This window comes from Mus caroli, chromosome X, assembly GCF_900094665.2.
Source record: "Mus caroli chromosome X, CAROLI_EIJ_v1.1, whole genome shotgun sequence".
In the NCBI taxonomy this organism is placed as follows: domain Eukaryota; kingdom Metazoa; phylum Chordata; class Mammalia; order Rodentia; family Muridae; genus Mus; species Mus caroli.
In genome coordinates, this window is record NC_034589.1 from 134434280 (window position 1) to 134455782 (window position 21503).

General features: G+C 35.7%; 1 protein-coding gene and 1 pseudogene across 1 annotated transcript; both read left to right on the plus strand.

Annotated features, from left to right (window-relative positions):
- The first annotated feature begins 2744 nt into the window (after positions 1-2744).
- Positions 2745-12758, plus strand: LOC110286415 (annotated as a pseudogene).
- Positions 12759-18369: 5611 nt separating this feature from the next.
- On the plus strand, positions 18370-19317 carry LOC110287343 (olfactory receptor 5B12-like). Its single transcript, XM_021153993.1, has one exon. It carries the CDS (start codon positions 18373-18375, stop codon positions 19315-19317), a length of 945 nt encoding a protein of 314 aa, XP_021009652.1. The 5' UTR covers positions 18370-18372.
- Positions 19318-21503: the final 2186 nt, after the last annotated feature.

A 21503-nucleotide genomic window follows, 5' to 3' on the forward strand; every position in this document is an offset into this window, starting at 1 on the left:
CCTGTGTCTGCTTCAGGAAAACATCCTTTCACTAGTTTGCTTTAGAAAGATATCCTTTCACCTGTCTGCTTCAAGAAAACAGTCTTTCATGTGTTTGGTTTAGCAAGATATTCTTTCACCTGTGTGTCACAGGAAAATATCGTAGACCCTAGAAGAGAAACTACTACTTTCCCTTTCCAAGACCAGAATAATTTCTAATTGCTTGGCTGATTTTTTTATTAGTTTATGGAATGTCAGATTTTGAAGAAGAAACAAAAATTTTCCAACAAGATTCCTCCACAAGCACTAAATGACATGGTGTGCCAGCAAAATCTCCAAGGAGTTGAAATAAACTTCCCTAGAGAGTAGATATAAGAAAGTCTCAATTTATAAATACTTTTTACAATAATTGCAATTGTAATAATCTGAAATTCTTTGATTTTAAAATTGCAAGGTGTGATATTGGTTTTAGTTGTTTAATGGAAAAATTGCATGATATATAGATGCTTATTAAACCATGTTTTCTGTGAGTATACAATATCAGTAAGGAACAAGGCAAAATCATATATATTTTGGAAAATAAAAGAGCAGAAAACCTAATAGACACACTAAAAAAAAAAAAAATCGCCTCCTGACAGGGTAGCCTTAGAAAGAGTCTTCCAATCTAAGAGAGTTAAGTGTGACTCCACAACTTTGTCCAGTAATGCTTGAGTGAATGGGGCTGAAGGGCCATATTGAACAACAACCGCCTTTAACTATTTTATCAACTTGAAATCCAATGTCTGGTAATGTCTGACCCTAGTATCTTGCTGATCAACTACCTCGACCACAGGAAAGGCTAGCGTATTAGACATATTCTGTCCTTTCCCACGAGCCCGACTCACAGCTCTTTCTAGCAGCACCTGGTGAACTACAGAAAAGTTACTCTTCTCTGCTTCTGACATCTTTTTTAGTTTCTGAAACTCATTAGTCAGCCTCTGAAGCTTAATTTCAAACTCTAACTCGCTTAGTCATGTGTCCCTATGAGTAGCACCTCCCGAGGTGGGAACCATAGGTGGAGCAGGAGATTCACAAGAGAACCAATTCTCATTAAAATAATGGGAAGCTCCTCTATCTGAGTGATTTTTGTTAAAAATCAGTTCACCATCCAAGTTTCCACATTTATCAATTTTTGAGTTAAGAAGATCTTTTTCTGAGGAGGCCCTCTCTGATAGGCACTCCTCCTGAGATACCACAAGCTCCGCCTGGGGACAATTTAGCCCTGGAGAAGTGGCATCTTTTATAGCATCATTTACGAGTGCCCAGAGGCCTAAGGTAAAATTATCTGCCTGAAAGATTTTCAAGGCCTCACCAACTTTCTCCCAGGTTCTGCAATCTACTGTTTCTTCTTCCTTGAACCATGGGCAACAGCTATCTATCTTACCTAAAAAATTTCTTACCAATTGTACATCAAGCGTTACTACTCTGGCCTGAAACAACTCCTGAAAACTAAGGACAACCACTTGATCCATAACTTTAAACCCTACCTTCTTCCACCTGAAGCAGGTTCTTAAAAAGCTGTGGACAACCACCTGATTCCAGTTTCTAGTTCCAATTAACACGCTGCTGACCTAAGCAGAACCAGCGTTGGGTTAGCACTGATTCAAGCTTAGTTCATATCCTACTGCACCCTCAGCAACACCTTACAAAAATGAAATTTACGCTAGGGCTAGCATGTGTACCTGTTCATTGCTCCGGTGCCCCATACGAAGATCCTTTGCCTTTCCTGTGGAGCTCCACACCGACAGCGTTCTCTCAGCGTCCTTCTGCCATTCTTCAGGTCCCTGTTTGGGCGCCAAACTGTTGTGGCCGACCAGCAGCTCTCAATGAACGGTTCAAATGAGATGGCAGCTTGGCCTGAAAGAGAAGAACTAGATGGATGGAAGAAAGAATGGAGCCAAGTCAAGGTCAACTCTGATCAAAGCTCAATTTTACTAAATCCGCACGCAATTATGAAGGAGAGGAAGGGGGTGGGGCGAATCCCACCAAATACTCCAGGGGACCAGTAGCAGGGTGACCACGTGGATGGTTCCGAACAGCAAAGTGGCAGGTTCCAGCAGTGGGCGTGGCAGAACTATTGAGCAGGCATGCTCCATCCAGGTGTAAACAGTGGAACCCTAAGGCTAGGGGAGGGGAGGCTACAGTAGAGTACAGGAGAATTGTTTGAATACTAACACCGATACTCATTGAACAATGATATATATGGATCAATCTAGGTTTGAATGTCAACTTTAATTTAATCATATTGTAGACCAGCCTAATTCCAGGAAAAGACAAATTTAAATGACCAAAGGAACACATTTATTTAGATGATACTAGCTACCATATACAGCCTTCTAGCACAGAATCAAGTTACTATTTCTTTGTGCATATATTATTTCTCATAGGGAAAAAAATAAAGAAGAGCCTAACCATTTGCTCTTTCTTTCAGAGTAACACAAAACAAACTCCTTTTCTCTGTATATGACGTTTTATGGTTTGTTGATTTTTTTTTCTTTAGCCTTTGTTTATTTTCTTGATTGTGGTTTATTTTTCTGTGAATGGACACAGAGGCCGGGAGTATATAGGACTATTTAGGAAAGGAAAAATATGAATTAAATGTATTGTATGAAAAATAATATAATGAAAATTAAGTATAATACATTTGAAAACAAGATTATTTTTTAACGTTAAAGAAATGATAGCTACAGGCTTTAGTCAGTGTTCTATTGTGATGAAATAACATCATGACTACAACAAATCTTAAAAATGAAGATGTTCAATTGAGGCGTAACTGTACAGTTTTCAAGGTCAGGCTATTATCCTCATTTAAGGGAGCATGATGGCACTCAAATAGAGATGGTAACTTAGTGTTCCAAGTCTGGATCCAAAAGCAGCAGGAAGAAACACCCACAGGACCTGCATTGAACTTTAGAAAACTCGATAGTCCACCAGAAGTGACATATTTCATCCAAGGTGACCATACCTCCTAATCTCTGCCAATCAATACCACTCCTTAATGACCAAGGATTCAATTATTTGGGACTGTGGGGCCATTTCTAGTCAAATGACTACAGTATTCTAATTTGGTTTATACATGTTTAATATGTAAATGGCAAATTACCATGCAATATTAAATCAGTGTTACAATTAAAATAAAATAAATTATTTGGGGTCATATGGTGTATAAATAAACATACTGCTTCATAACATATTTTAACATTATTTAATTAAATAATTTGTTCCATTGAATGTTAATGCTATTATTATTTTGAAGAAAATGCTTATGTGCTAAATACATTGAAAAATAAAAATTGGGAGATCCTTGTTCATTGTAATGATTCATAAAATGTGAATAATAAACCTCTATGTTTTCATTTTAACCTAAATATTTACTTTTTGGGAACTGTCACATATATAAATTCTTATGAGACAAATAACAAACACTGAACTATTTTTTTATGAAGTGGAAGTGCTATTTATACCTGGATAAAATTTCACTAAGTAGATATTTTTTTAAATATTGTAATATTTTCTAAACTGTGGATATGTAGAATAACTTTTCAACTAAAGAATTTGATGATATGAAGACTACATTTATTTTATGTCCAACAAAAAATATTTAACATTGTGTTATAGCATAGAATAATTATGTCTTTTGGTGAATTTTATATCATCTGATGAATAATCCTGAAGAAAGTTTGCCTCATCAACAACCTCTATGAATGTGTTCCTCAGACTAGAGACCACAGATTTCATTACCAGGATAATTACATTGTAGACCAAAGATGCAATATTATCTGCATCCATAGAGTGAGTAGTGATAGTGAGTAGTGAGTAGTGAAAGTATGCCACTATCCTGGCATAATCACAGAGAGGGTGTACTCAGCAATTGATGCAAATAGATNCAAAGACACACTGCCACAAATTAGGTGGAAATCAGTGAATCTTGGAAAAGGATAAGGAGGGATTCCCAGAGCCAGAATTGTCAAGGGCACCACAAGAAATCTCAGAGAACCAAGAAACCTGGAGTCATAGCAAGTTACTGTGACAGAAACCAAATTCAGGAAGTCTGCATGGGTCTAATCTAGGTCCTCTACATATATGTTATATTTGTGTAGCTGGAAGTCTTTGTAGGACTCATTAAAGAGTAAACATGTGTTGTTTCTAATGCTTTTACCTAGGATTTTAGACCATTGACCTTCTACTGGGTTTGACATATACAGTCTTACTAGAAGGGGAGTCACCTATATTTATTGCAACTTGATAGGGACAGTGGAGCTGAGGGGGTGGGACTTAAAGGAGAGAAGGGAGAGAAAACAGTGTTATGTGTGTAATATATGAGAGAATAAATTAATAAAACTATACATTTTTCAAAAAGTAGAGAAATTAATTCTGTGCTTATTGTGAATGTTCTAAGTTGATTGAATTATCATGACATGGAGGCAAGATCATTATCAGAGAACTAGGAATCCTGGGTTCACGTTTTATACATATCATAATTATTTTTGTGCATTTTGAAATTATTTCTGAGTTCAGTTTCTTCATCTGTGGGAAAAAATGGTAAAACTATCTCTACTATTTCTAAACCTAGGAAAGGGAATAGCATTTGAAATGTAAATCAAGAAAATATCTAATAAAATTAACATTTAAAAATAATATTTCTGAGAACTGAATATGTTTTGCTTGCTTATGTTTCATACTCATCATCACACATATACACAAAACTCTGGGAATAGTCATTGTGTTTTCTAAATGTATTAGAATTCACCTGATAAAATGGAAAGCAAAGGCAGTCTGCTCAGACTCATGTTTCTATAAAATAATTCCACACAAGACTATGAAAATATGTCAGTGGCCAGTTTGGGAGCTAGGTGAAAATTGTACAAATATAGAATTCTCTCAAGGAACAGACTCCCTCTGAAGGCAGTAATTAATTCTCAATCCAATTACTCAGAAAAAAAAGCAATTAAAATTCTATGACTTACATATTTGTGAAATAATTTTAGTATATGTATACTTGCTGGAACAATATATTTTTAATTTTTAATTTGAAAATTTTCATAATGTAAAATTGAAATAGAATATATAACGATTGAACATCCATGTTCCCCATCCAACTCTTCCCATGACTACTGTAACACACTCCCAAAAAAATACATGCTTTTGTTGTTGCAGTTGTTGTTAGCCTTCTAGTGGTGTTTTTTTTTTCAATAAATCATTAATGCGGTGAGTTTTATTTATGGTCATGGAGATATGCACTGGAGAATGGGAAATGTATAGTCATCACATCCTCAAAAAATGTTTCTTCTGCAGAAAATATTAATTTCCAATAGCTCCCAACTAAGTGGTGTGACCTGGAGAATATCTAACAAATATATTGGTGGTGTTGTACTCACTTAGTTATGTATTGTTCTTATGCATATAACTATAGCTTCTGAATTCAGGATTATATTACCCATCTCATGTCCAGAAATTATCATTTAATAGATTTCCTTCCCTTCCTCTGGCTTTTATATGTTTCATTTCCACTTCAAGTGTGTTCCCATAGCCTAGGTAGTGGTGATTGGGTTAATATGCATGTTATATTTTTATGTGAACACTCAACCTCTTATTCTCAGCAATTTGACCAGGCATGCATATCTGTGTTGAATGTTCCTGCCCATTAAAAGAAGTTTTTCTGACAGAAGTTTATCTCTAATATAACATCTTTCATTTCTTTTCTGTATTTCCAATTTTGATTTCCAGTAACAATATATGTACCAAAAATTTTAGGTAATGAATAAGTACTATTTATTTGATCTTTTTCAAATTCAATGAAAGAAGAAGAGCAATGAGAACAAATATCACATTAGCTTTGAGACTGCTAATAATACTAACCCCTAAGTGTTCCCATAAACAAGTCACTTCTCAGTGATAGTCTAAATTTCTATTCTTCTCTTTTCTCAATTCCTTTCTCACTCCTTTATCAGTTCTGTTACCAACTTCCAAATAAATATATGAACTCAAATCACAGGCTTGAGGTTAGTATCTAGGGACCTTACATAATTCTTTAGACAAAATCTAATTCACCTTAATAGTTAGGCGAATTTTGCATCTGATCAAATTTACTGTGGAAAGAATTATTCCAGGTCAATAAGAGACATTGTTTTTAAAGGAAGTGTATGGAGTTTTGAGGTTAATAGAAAAAAATTGTCTTTAGACTTGCAAACACAATCACATGTGAAACAACACACAGCTTCACACAGAACATGTACCTGCACAAATAGTAGTGGTCTGATTGATGAGTAAGGAAATACTGGAATTGATAGTGTTAGAGGAAAGAATAATCTTTCCTCTTTGGGATATTAACACTGGGTACATTGCACATGCTCTGGTTCATGGCTCCACACCCATATACATATGATAGGAACTAAATAAATGTATTATAATTAATGGAAGATGTCATAAAGTTTGGTAATTTTGGCAGAGATCTGGGGAGACATAGAGAATGGAAGAATGGGATGGATATAATAATTTATTGTGTATGTTTTTTGAAATTTCTTACCCTATCCCCAATTTATCCTTCCTAACATATCCTCCTTGCAAGTTTTTATTCTTTCTCTTTCTCTTGTATTCTTTTACAAATGTGTCATTATTGAGGGGCAGCTATGTACCACTTTCTTTTCACAAATATTACACTGAAGCTTGGAGACATTGAATTGGCCAACCCAGACAATATGTCATTAGGACAAAGGAATAAGATTTGGAATTAAATGACAAGACGTCAGCACAGATTTGTAACTATTCTTAACATCATTGACAAAGGAAAGAGAAGTTTACTGTGTAAATTGAAACCAGAGATAACTATGTAAAATAGAAATAGTCCTGTATCATTTAATTTTTATTTTTGAGATTACATTATCATTACACAATATCCCTCTTTCTTTTAGTCCCATTTAAAATTCCCATATACTCTTACTTGTTTTCTTCCCAACTTGAGTATATATATACATATATATGTATATAGACTTTATATATATACACATATTATATATATATATATATATATATCAATATCTAATTGATTTTACTTGTATATATGATTTCAGGGCTGCTGATTTGATAGTGGATGATTAATTGGTGTGCTTTTCTGTATACTGGACTATTTCCCATAAAGTTAGTATTCCACAGTTGCCTGTAGTTGGTATGGCATTAAGCCCTTCTGATATTTGGTATGTCTGTAGCATTTGTCCTTTTTTAGGAAATATTTACGTAGTTGTGTTAAGACATTTTTGAGTGTAGCCCATGATTTTAAAGAGAAGAAATGAGTTGCTCCCACTACTTAGCTGTATTCATAGTACAAAAGAAGATCATTTTAGCTGAGAGGAAAGTAGTGTCTGTTTTAAATAACTACCAAAGAAAAGTTTAGAAGTTTTCACAATTAGTGAACATTAGACATAGAAAATGTTAATTTCCATGATTTACCCCAAATCACTAGCATATATCAATATGATGATATGACAATCCTCCTCAAAAGTTGATGAAAATGTCGTTCTTATATGCTGATAAATTTGGAAAAGAAAATGACATTATAAACACTCAGAAGACATTCATTGTTCTAAGACAGTCCTTGTTTGATGTTTTATTAAAAAAAGAACACAACTAGAAGGAAAGAAAACAATGTCCTATGACCATGTGAGAACCTAAACACCAAAAGCACGGGGTAGATGCCTCACCCTGAAATTGTAGAGGGCTTATTTTTCTTGTTTAATTTACTATGACCAAGATGCCGTGTTAATTAGAGCAACTTCCCTTGAAAAATCTGTTCCTTCATGTTCTCATAAGGACTCTACCAAAATTATAATCTTCTTGATGATTCCATCAAGGTCAGGATGAATGGCCAACAGTGGATCACAATCCTCCAGAAATATTTATTACTTATTCTGATTCCCATGAGGTTTGTGAGGAGCTAGCATCATCTGCCTTGATACTGACAAAAGCATACACAGGGCAGATTTCTTCTGTATACCAGAGCTTGGAAAGAGGCAAAGGAGAGCGTTCCTCAGAATGCTTTCCTGGATGTAGATGGCACACCAACATCTGGTACATGACATTTTCATATCCCAATTCTAGAACAATGGTAAATACTAAGTGATAGAAAGAACAAAATAGAAAATAATGGCAGTAAATGTTGGATAGGTATTCTACAAACACACTGAGTAACCTTCCTCATTTTGTTTTATTTCTTTTTCCCCTCATCACACTGTTTTACATCATTCATATTTTAATTATTAGTATCAGCATTTTCCTTTTAGAAGTTGTTAATACTGTGTCTATACACAAAGGAACCAATAGGAAGAACCTATAAGTTAGAACAAAAAAAAATCACAATCAACTTGGTTCTCTTTATGCATCTTGTCCTGCCTTTTATAGGACTGATATTTAGACTTTAGAATATGTACCAGCATTCCAAAAGCAGCAGTTTTCTTGGGTGTAGTGTCTTTCATACTGTAACTGGCAGCAGTAATCTGTCTTATGAGCCACTTTGCAGGAGAATAGATCAGATTTACTATGTAATATATCTTACTAAAATGCACCAAGTTGTTATGGAAGAATCAGAATAATTTTATAGTTTAATCTGTGATCTACCAAACACAATAAAAACATGATGATGGTAGGTGAGGGAGGATTTCAGTCTATATGAAAATGATTGGCATGGAGAGAAAGCATGTATATTTTTCCTCATCAATTTGGAAAAGATTCTCCCTCATATTTTTCCTGCTGAATTATATGAAGATATTATCAAGTTTCATCTAAGGGATAACATTTAAAATGTTCAGCTAAGCACTCTCATGAATTAGAAAGAAACTAGTTGTGCCATGATAAGACTCCCAGACCACTGAATTACCTTTAAGGAATTGGAGGTTATATTAGATATGTAAAATACATTTTCCAGTCTCATGCTAATATACTTGGTCACATATACCTCAAACATTTTAGTGGTGATTGAACCTTCAATGTCTTTACTAGAAAACATGCATGAAAGTATTACAAGTAATAAGAGTGACGAACATATGTTTCAATGCCATACACAAAACCTTATTTAATGGAAATGGAATGAAGGCTCACAGTTTTCTTAGCCTCCTTTGTTATCAAATAAGCTCAGTATCAATCTGTATCACTTCCATAAGAGCAAAATACTTGATGTTCTATAGCATTATTTCATCATCTGATGTACAATGCCTCCACTAGAAAAGTTAAATGAATAAAAGTGCTTGGTTATAGTTTAGAATTTCATTGATATTCAAATATTATTTTCTTTATTTATTCTAGGAACTTGTCATAATTAGTCATCAATTAATTTGGTGGAGAATATTTCACTGGTAACTGAATTTATTCTTGTAGGCTTTTGAGATGCCCCAGAGCTTCAGATTCCTTTGTTTATTATCTTCACTCTCATTTACTTGATCACACTGGGAATTTTGGGATGATCATATTGATTCTGCCGGACTCCAGACTCCACACTCCCATGTCCTTTTTCTTCTGTAACCTCTCCCTGATGGACTGTGTTTATGCCTCAGCAGTCACGCCCAAGGTGATGGAAGGGTTTCTCACAGGAAATACGATAATATCTGTCTTAGTTAGGGTTTTACTGCTGTGAACAGACACCATGACCAAGGCAAGTCTTATATAAAAAAATAACATTTAATCGGGGTTGGCTTACAGGTTCAGAGGTTCAGTCCATTATCATCAAGGTGGGAGCAAGGCAGGCATGGCGCAGGAGGAGCTGAGAGTTCTATGTCTTCATCCAAAGGCTGCTAATGGAAGACTGACTTCCAGGCATCTAGGGTGAGGATCTTATATCAAACCCACGGTGACACACCCATTCCAACCAGGTCACACCTACTCCAACAAGGCCACACCTTCAGATGGTGCCACTCCCTGGTCCAAGGATATACAAACCATCACATTCCACTCCCTGGTCCCCATAGACTTGTACAAAGACATGAGTCTATGGGGGCCATACTTAAACATAGCATAATGCAAAATGCATTTAGTCCAACTTTCAAAGTCCTCATAGTCTATAGAAGTCCCAAAAATATTAAAAGTCCAAAGTCAAGGTCTCTTCTGAGATTCATTCAACTTAATTAACTGTAATCCCCAAAGCAAGGCAGGAAACCAGCTGGGCAAACTCCAAACTCTGCATCTCTATGCCTGATGTCAAAGTGGTCTTCAGATTTCCACTCCTTTTTCATCTTTGTTGACTGCAACAAACTGCTTCTCCTGGGCTGGTTCCACTCCCTGTTAGCAGCTTTCCTCAGCATGTATCCCATGGCTCTGGCATCTTTAACATCTTTGAGTCTCCAAGGCAATATCAATGTTACAGCTTCTTGTTTCAGTGTCTGGGATTCCACTTGATCTTTTGGATTCCTCCTAAGGGCTTTCACCACTTTTCCAGCTCTGCCCTCTCTAGCACTATAAGCTCAGGTTGATCCACTCCACTACGGCTGCTGTTCTTGGTGATCATCCCATGGTACTGACATCTCCAATACACTGNGGTGTTCCACTCCAACTAGGCTTCACCAATAGCCTCTCATAGGCTCTCTTCAGGGTGCCAAGCCTCAAATCCTTTACCTGACCCCTTCATTCCTGGGCCATCAACTACAGCTGAGGCTTAACCTTCTCCAATGGCCTTCCCGGGCCTCTCACAGTGCTAAGCCTCTGCTTTTCTCCATGATCCCTTCATTCCTTTACAAGCAGTACCACCTGAGTGACTCTTACACATTACCAAGTCCAGCCACAGCATGAGGTACAACCTTGGGTATTTCTGATACAGCTTCGTTGTGTCCCAGAAAACAATTTCCAGAAGATTTCACTTCAGTTATGCTGGTCTCTTCTTAATCACCTCTAATTCCTTAGCTCCAGCTAACCAGCATCAATTTTCCCAGTAGTTCCTTCCATTCTTAACTCTAGAGCCAGAGCCACATNGCTGANGCTGCNGAGTTCTGCTGCTTNCAGGAANTAGAACATGATCCCCTTGTACTATTACATTATCACTAGCTTTATGTTTTCTAAATCCTTNACTGCCTAAGCTTGGCTATCCTGGTTCTTGCTCTGTAGATTGACCTTGAATGCAGAGATCAGCATGCCTGTCTCATGGGATTAAAGGTGTGTACCACCATGCCTGGATTTAATTTAGCTGGGTAGGATCTTGCCCCAAGGTCCCACTCTCTTAATCTGTTATCTCCTAGAACACAGGATTTTGCTCCATTTCACTTCCTGGTATGCNTTTAATACTCGAACCATATATTTTATATTTGGCCTTTCTAAGCTTGCTATGCTTGTTCAGACTTCTCTTTGTGAGACTTAACCAGAGAAGAGAGTCTCTGCTGAGCTTTTTTAAAACTTCCTTTGTCAATGCAGTTAATTCAATTAATCCAATTCTCTTCACCCTAGCCTCAGGCAGACTTTTCAGACAAGGGCAAAAAGTAGCCACATTCTTCACCAAAATACCACAAAAACAGTCTTTATGCCACATTCTGAAATTCTTCTCCTTTGAAATCTCCTTGGGCCAGGTCAACGCAGTTCAAATTACTCCCAGCAACAAAGTCTTCCATATTCCTACTAGGATGACCCATTAAGCCCCATTTAAAGCATTCCACTGCTTTCCAAATCCAAAGTCCCAAAATCCACATTCTTTCAAATAAAAGGATGGTCAGGCCTATCACATCAATACCCCACTCCCAGTACCAACTTCTGTCTTAGTTAGGGTTTTACTGCTGTGAACAGACACCATGACCAAGGCAAGTCTTATATAAAAAAACCAACATTTAATCGGGGCTGGCTTACAGGTTCAGAGGTTCAGTCCATTATCATCAAGGTGGGAGCAAGGCAGGCATGGTACAGGAGGAGCTGAGAGTTCTATGTCTTCATCCAAAGGCTGCTAGTGGAAGACTGACTTCCAGGCATATAGGGTGAGGATCTTATACCCAAACCCACAGTGACACACCCATCCCAACCAGGTCACACCTATTCCAACAAGGCCACATCTTCAGATGGTGCCACTCCCTGGTCCAAGGATATACAAACCATCACAATATCCTACAATGCATGTGCTGCCCAGATGTTCTTCTTTGTAGCCTTTGATGCTATTGAAAGTTTGATCCTTGCCTCAATGGCCTATGACTGTCAAGCAGCAGTGTGCAAACCCCTGCAATATACTACCATTATGATAAGTACTACCTGTATTCTCATTGTCACTTGCTGCTACATGTGTGGTATCTTACAATCTTCTGTCCATGTTGTTCTTGCATTTTGCCTATTCTTCTGTCACTCCAATGTGATTAATCACTTTTCCTGTGATATTCCCCCACTGCTGGAAATTTCTTGTTCTGACACACACAGAAATGAGATTACACCCCTTATCTTGGCTACATTAGATCTTGTTTTCACTCTCTTGGTTATTTTAAACATTTACCTGCTTATTTTCATTGCTCTCCTGAGGATGCATTCAGCTGAAGCACATGCCTTTTATACCTTTGTATCTCATCTTATCTTTTCTCATCACTGTGTCCATCTTCTTTGGTTCCCTTATATTCATGTACTTACAGCCTAGATCTAGTCACTCCCCAGAGGCAGACAAAATTGAATCTGTGTTTTATACCATGGCTATCCCTATGCTCAACCCTGTGGCCTACACATTGAGCAACAGAGAGGTCAAGTGTACATTTAAGAAGGTTGTTGGTAAACTAAGAACTTCACTTCATTCTGTCGATTAATTTCAAAGTGTTTTTTCAAGCATGTAAAACTTCGAACATCTGTATTTGAAAAATCATTTTCTTGTATTTTTTCCTTTTCTATGATTTTATTCAACTGTTATTTTATTACAGAGTACTCCTTCTTTCTTCATTAGTTATTTGATTAATGTACAGTGAATTTAGAGTATATCTTACCAGAAATAAAATTTAATTTAATATTAAATTCAAGAGAATAATTTTATTGTCATCTAACAAACTTACTGTTTATAGGAATCATTAAATAAAAATTCAAGAAACAAGATCAAAACTAAATTAACAAATAATCATAAAAGAGAATGAATGAATGAATTGGTGAGTGAGAAGAAATATAACAGAGACTGAATAAAAGAACAAAGATGAAGCTGTTCTCAATCTGAGTGATCATAGTGCTCTGGGCCTGGTTATGTTATGTGCTTAAAGAAGAGAGAAAACTGTGAGATTAGTGAACACTATCCTGACTTTCTGTACAGCCCTGGATTTATGTTGTTTACTTTTTCATATATGAAACCCAAAATTTTTCTCTCAGCATGTCCTCTAAGTTGAACTCTTAATAAAATTAGGGAAAAACGATGAAATTGAATCAAATCTATAAGAACACTAAGTACTTAGCTGTTAGCTTGTCATGGAAGAATCTCTACTGGTGAAAATTTAACAGAGGGAAAATTTGGTATGTCCACCAATACCCACTGCCTGATGAACAGAATGTAACTGGAGGTGATGTGATCTGATATCTCTTTATGGGATCCAAGTGTGGCACTACATTTTGATAAAGAAAATATTTTGAAATATTCCTCACATATGAAGTTGTCAGTTATCAATTTTAGATTATTAGTACACAAAAGGATTCTCTATGTAATTCACATAAGAAAGGCACATGTCCAGATAATATCAATGGTTTCCTTATAGTCATAACACATAACAAATTTTTTTTCACTATATCATTACTACAAAATCACTTCCAACTTTACTAACACATTAGTTAAATAAAAAGACCTGGTGTAAAAAGATGGAATACTAGAAGTATTTACTTTTGGGAGTTTTCCTGGCATTTAATAGGATGGATTCTCTGAAGTGTTACCCACAAAGTTTGCTCTACCTTATGGAAATAAATGTAGAAAATGTGTTTTACCTTTGTAAAAATAATAGGGAATTAGTTCATGCTTTATATTTGCCAGTCAATAGCAAGGGAACCACAGTGAATTTTTATCTATGTCCTCATGTTGCACACCTTTTCGGCAGGGATTAAAAGATATGCCATGCTTTGCCACTTAAAGTATTTTTTGGAGTTCATCTGATACCTATCTCTAATATTTTTCTTATTTCTTTTGAGAATTCTTCAAATTATTCTTTAAATTTACCTTCTAATCATTGCTCCTCCTTGCTCCTCCCTCCTACAGTTACTCATCCCATTCTTTTCCCCACTCAACTTAGAGTGGTTGCTCTCCCCAGGGCTCCCCCTTCCCTGGGGCCTCTTAAGGATTAAGTATGTTTTCTTACACTGAGACCAGACCAGGCAGACTTCTGCTATATAGGAGCTAGCAGCCTCAGACCAGCATGAGTGTCGAGGTGTCTGCTGGAAAATGAGAAATATATAGGTGTCACATCATCAAAAAGCTGTTTCTCTATTTTTCAGCAAATACCAATTTCCAATAGCTACTGATTAAGAAGTTACATCTGTAATGATGTAACAGACTTTTGTGAGATGCTTTTCTTACTTAGTCATGTATAGTTATTGTACAGACAGTTCTAGCTGCTGAGTTAATGATTACATTAATCATGTAATGTCTAGAAACTATTATTTAACAGCTTTCCTTTCCATCCTCTAGCTCTTATATTTTTAGATCTCCTCTTCAGCAATGTTCCCTGAGCCGAGGTAGTGGTGATAGGTTTAATATAGATGTTCCATTCAGACATGAACAATTGGTCTCTTATATTCAACAACTGGACCAGGCATGTATATCTGTACTGAATTCACCTGTCCATTGAAAATGGAAATCTCAGACTGACCCATCCAGCAGGTCCAGTTATTTGAGGGTCTCAAGGGGACCTTCTCCTAAGAAACAAATGGGGGGAGGGAGAGACAGACACCAAGTGCAAGAACACATGGAAGCAGTCTGATTAGCATCAAGGTGTCACTGTATTCAGCAAGGTTCAAGGCTTAAATGCACAAGCAAAAGGGGAAGTACTTCTCAGCAGGAGGAATGGGGCAGCGGAAATGCACAAGCAAAGTAGGAAGTACTTCTCAACAGGAGGGATGAGGCAGCAGAAATTTTTCTTTTGGCAACTACACGGGGAAGCAGGAACTTGGTGATATCAGGGTACATCTTGTGGTCAGGACATCCAGCACTGACTTGGGTAGGGCTGGAACATTCTGTGGTTGTTCTCGGAGCAGTGCATCGGTGCGTCGGTGGCCCACTTTTGACCCCCTTTTCTTCTCGGGGAGAGGCCTAATTCAGAGATCAGGGCAGTTGTGTTCTCTTAATAACTCCCAACATCAGACAGAAGTTTTTCTATCTTACTTTTGTCTATCTTTTCACAATTTCAATTTTTGAATTCCAGCAACTAAATATGAGCTACTAAATGGTTTGGATAATGAATAATTACAATTTATTTGTTCTTTTTTTTCAAATAAAATACATGAAGTAGAGCAATGAGAATACACATCATATTAGTCACTACTATTTCATGACATAGAGTCATACCTTTTATGACCTTATAGTAGCTATGGGATTCCTACAAAACTAAGCCCTATATGTTCCCATAAACAATCCACTCTTTACTGATAGTCTGAATTTTCATTCTTCTTTTTCCTTAATTCCTTTCTCAACTTTTTAACAGTTCTGTTACTAATTCCAAATAAGTATATGAATTCAAATCATTGGCTTAGAGTTAGCATCTATGGGCAATTCTTAATTCATATGCCAATATCTTAGTCTCTTTAATAGTCAGGTACATTGACCATCTTGTTAAATATACCATGGATCAAAAGATTCTTCCAGTTCAATAAGGGACATTTTATTAAAGGAAGTAGATAGAGTTTTTGAGGTTGATAGGATTCTCTTTTTACTTCCAAACACATATAGAATATCTTTTAAACTCTCCCATGTATATTTACTTGCTTTCTTCCAAACTTATTGTTGTGATAGATAGATTGATAGATAGATGATAGGTAGGTAGGTAGATAGATAGATAGATAGATAGATAGATAGATAGATCAGGGAACCTTGTCTATTTAATTTTCTTTCTTATGTGTTTTCAGGGATGCTGACTTGATATTGGATCACTAATTGATATGATTTTTTTCTGTACATGACTATTTTTCCTACTCTCAGCATTTCTTAGTTACCTGAAGTTTATGGGACATTGAGGCCTCATGATGTTTGCCTTACTCACTTTGGTATGTCTTTTGTCTTTGTCCTTGTTTAGCTAATTTTTATGGAGTCATGGTGGGACTTTATCAGTTTAGCTCCTGGTTGTGAAGAGAAGTGACTTACTCCTACTAATTAGCTATATTCACACTACAAAAGAAGATAATTTTAGCTGAGAGAAACATTTTGTATGTTTTCAATAACTACAAAAGAAAACTTGAGAAGTGTTCACAATTGGTAAATACTAAACATATGGAAAATGCTAATATCCTTTACTCAAAATCACTACGTAGTATAGTGGGACAATATGGGACAGTTTTCCTAATAAGTTGGTGAATATATAATTGTTATATATTAATAAATTTATAAAAGAAAATGACAAAGTAAAATCTTAGAGTACATACATGGTGCTAAGATAGCTGTTTGATGTTTTATTGAAAACCAACTTGTAGTAAAGAAAAATGATGCACTGGAACCATGTGACAAAGCTAAATGCCAGAAGCTCTGGGTAGCTGCCTGACCATGAAATTGTAGACAGCATTTTTCTTCTTTCACTTACTGTGACCCAGATGTCATGATAATTAGACTAACTTCCCTCTAAAATTCTATTCCTTCATGTCATCACAAGGACTCTCCACCAAAATCTAATATTCTTGATAACTCCATTAAGGTGAAAATGAATGGTCAACATGGGAACAAGAGCCTCCAGAGATATCGATTGCATCTTATGCCAATTCCCATGATGCATATGAGGAGCTTGCATCATCTGCCTTGATACTGACAAAATAACGCACAGGCCAGGGTTCTTTAGGTTCACCAGAACTTATGAAGAAGGGAAAAAGATCACCTCTTACAGAGCTTTCCTGGGTATGCATGGCAGACCAACACTCAGTATTTTGTACACTTGTCTGTTTCTAGAACAATGGTAAGCAATAAAATATATAGTTATATATACGGTTATAATTATAAGGGGAACAAAATCAAGCCACTTTTTTCCTTGTGAAAAATTAGAAAATAATGGCAATAAATGTTGAATAGTCATTCTACAAACACACTGAGTTGTCTTTTCCATACTTCTTTCTACCACACTTAACTGTATAATTACATATATACTGTATATATGTATAATTCATATTTTGATAATCAGTATCAGAAGATGCCATTTAGAAACTGGTAAGGTAATAATTGTACTCAAAGATAAAGGAGGTAACTGTATCTTATGGGAAAAAAGCAGAATCCGCTTGGCTAATCTTGTACTTCTTCTCCTAACTTGAATAAAAATGAGGTTTACTGCTAGCAATTAATATGTCTCATAATTCCAGAAACAAATTTGTTCTTAGGTGCATTGATTTTCATTCTGTAACCAGTGGCAGTCATCTGATATATGAGCCAATGTGGAGGTGAGTAAATCAAATATGCTATGTAATATTGCTTGATAAAACTTAGTAAGTCTCTATGGAAGAATGAGAAAATTTTTTCTGTGTCTGGTCTATTTTTCCAAAACACAAATCAAGAAGACATGGTTGTTGGTGTGTAAGGGACAACATCATTCTATGTGAAAAAGAGTGTGGAATAAATACTAATCAGATACAGTTTTGCTCATCAATTTTTAAAAAAATTTTTTTTGTATTTCATACTTCTGAAAAAGTGAATATATCATGTATTTCCATCTGAGTACTAATATTTAAATTAGAACCAAGTAAGAAATCTCATGAATTAGAATAATAGCCTAGATGTGTTGAGATTAGACTCACAGGTCATTCCATATATTTAAGAAGGTAGAGATTATATCACATATAAATTTCATTTTTGAAATCTTATGCTGATAAACAAAATCCATACATTCCTTACACTTTATGCTCCTGATCAAAGTTCCAATATATTGTATACACTATTTGTATCTTATACAAACAAATATGTAGTTATTACAAATGGTAAAAATGACCATTATATAGTTTAGTGCAGCATAAAAATGTTTATTTAATAGTAATGGAATTGTACGCCACAGTCATATTAATACTTGTCTTATCAAATAAGATCAGTGCTCCTCTGTATCATTTCCATATGAATAAACTGTATGCAGTTCCCCAGGATGCATTTAATCATCTTATATACAGTGTTCTTCACAAGAAAAAAAATGGTTAAAGTTTACAATTCCTTTGAAATTCAAATAGCATATTTCTTTATTTATTCTAGGAACTTGTCATGATAATTGCCAAATAACTTTAATGGAAAATATTTCAGAGGTTACTGAATTTATTCTTGTGGGGATAACAGATGCCCCAGAGCTTCAGATCCCTTTGTTTATTATCTTCACTCTCATTTATTTGATTGCACTGTTTGGAAATCTTGGGATGATCATGCTGATTCTGCTGGACTCCAGACTCCACACACCCATGTACTTTTTTCTCTGTAACCTCTCCCTAGTGGACTGTGTTTATGCCTCAGCAGTCACCCCCAAGGTGATTGAAGGGTTTCTCACAGGAAATAAGATCATATCCTACAATGCATGTGCTGCCCAGATGTTCTTCTTTGTAGCCTTTATTGCTATTGAAAGTTTGATCCTTGCCTCAATGGCCTATGACCGCCATGCTGCAGTGTGCAAACCCCTGCACTACACTACCATCATGACAAGTACCACCTGTATTCTAATTGTCACCTGCTGCTACATGTGTGGGATCTTTCAATCCTCTATTCATGTTGCTCTTGCATTTTGTCTTTCCTTCTGTAATTCCAACGTGATTAATCACTTTTTCTGTGACATTCCCCCACTACTGGACATATCTTGTTCTGATACCTACAGAAATGAGATTACAGTCCTTATCTTGGGTACTTTTGATGGTATTTTAACTCTCTTCGTTATCTTAAACACTTACCTGCTTATTTTCATTGCTATCCTGAGAATGCGATCAGCTGAAGCACAGAGGAAGGCATTCTCTACCTGTGCATCTCATCTCATCACCGTATTTATCTTCTTTGGGTCAACCTTGTTCATGTATTTACAGCCCAGTTCTAATCATTCCATGGACACAGACAAAATTGCATCTGTGTTTTACACTATGGTCATTCCTATGCTGAACCCTGTAGTATACAGTTTAAGGAACAAGGAGGTAAAAAATGCATTTAAGAAAGTTGTTGGAAAATTAATGACTTCACTTCAGTTAGTCAATTAATTCCAAAGTATTTTTAAAGCATATGAAACACTGGGCCTTTAGTTTTGCTAAATAGTTTATTTGTAAATATTATTTATCTATGATTTCATTCAATTGTTACTTTATGAAGGAGAACTATGTACTCATGCATTGAGACTATGATGAATTTACTGTGAATTTTAATTGTATCTTGCTAGAAATATGATGTCAATGTAATATTTAAATCAAGATTATAATGTTTTGAATTCACACATATTACTTCATTTTTTGTTAAATCTGCTTTGTACGTCAATTTAATATGTGCATGATAACTGTTATACTTTCAAATACTTTATTATTATCATTATTAGTTATCATTTCTTTTTTATAGATAAAGTTACCGAAATTTCCCTCTACATTCTTTGCTCCAGATCATAGTATATACTTCTGCTTGTTCCCTTGTAATTTATCGCCTCAGTTTTCATTAATTGTTGAAGTTCAATATATATGATATGAGTCAACTTTTTTCAAACATTAATACTAAAAAGATTTAGGTTGAGATTTTGTTGAAAATGCTGTCTTTTTTCAACTGGATGGTTTTAGTTCCCTTGTCAAAGATCAGGTGACCATAGGTGTGTGGATTCATTTCTGGGTCTTCAATTCTATTCCATTGACCTACCTTTATGTTGCTGTACCAGTACCATGCAGTTTTTATCACAATTGCTCTATAGTACAGCTTGAGGTCAGGCATGGTGATTCCCCCACAGGTTCTTTTATTGTTGAAAATAGTTTTTGCTATCCTAGGGTTTTTTTTGTTGTTGTGAATTTGCAAATAACATTACTTCATATAGTTTTGATGATAAAAAAAAAAGGCTTTAATCATGATGTTAAAATAATGTCAGTGTTGGAATTTCCATAATGAGTGGAAGCATATTTTCTTACTCTAACTAGTAATGAATTCCAGAGATGAGTACAGACTGCACCCAACAAAAATCAATCTACATGATAAGTAGTATACATCATGAATTCTATAATGTTAAATAACAGGATAAGTACTCTCTGATCATTTAAGTAGTATTTTACATGTTCATAAAATTCTTATAACCTATTAAGTGTATAAGTAACAATTAATTTTAAAATATCTATTCCTTTTCATACAATAGTTTTTAGCCACATCTAATGCCTACTTGGCACAGTTATATTTTCCACCACATGGTTTCTGTTGTTTCTAGTAAATAAATAATTGAAATTCAACAAAGGGAAGTTTATAACAGGATTATGTATGGTAACAAGTGCCATCAGAAGGACAGAGTTTTCTTCACTATTAAATATCTTGAGTTAAATGCAGCTATCAAACTCAAGAATAGTAGCAATGGGAAGTTCTTATTTGCAGGATACAGAAGGAATGTTTGATAAGGGAACCCAATATCAAAGTGGAACTGCATTAATTGTGATTATTGAAACTGATATCCACTTGGAAATGTGCATTGCTGAGGACAGAAACTGCTCTCTATGAGTACTGTTGTTCAAAAAAAGTAACAAAGTGATTATTTAATTAGTGAGTAGCTATAAAAGGGAATGAATGAGTGGGTGATTGAGAAGAATCACAACAGAGACTGAATGAATGTGTAAACATCATTTGGATTCCTTCTGAGTGATCATAGGACTCTGAGTCTGGTTATTTGCCACAGACCCTCTTGGCCCCTTGTCTGCATAGAACGGGTCTCTAGTTGCAGGTGGACAAGAAGTCAGTGAATGAATGACAGACAGATGCACACAGGAGATTGTGTAGAATCTGAATGTATTGTCACAAAGTGAACACCAGTCTTATATAATACAGAAAATAAAGGGAGTAGGATGTCACAGCAGGCAAAGCACATTGAAGTTATCTGACACAAAACAAATGAATGACTTCAAAAGGACTTATAGGAACCAGGTAATATTTACAGTAAAGATAAAACCACCCTGCCTAGGGTCAGCTTAATGACAGGTAAGGATTTCACATCCTAGTCACAATGTATGCTACTCCTTTGAGTCTTGTGAAAGCTAGCACCAGGGTGTTCTGTTCTAGCAGACCTTCTCATGAATAACACAATACCACAAACCCCTTTTTCCTAGACCTTGATAAGTTCTTGTATGAGTGTAACTTGGCTGTTCTTTTAAGTATCTGTGGAGAATCTCCATTTGTCAGAAGAATTCACCAACTTGCTTCTAATATGCAATGTATC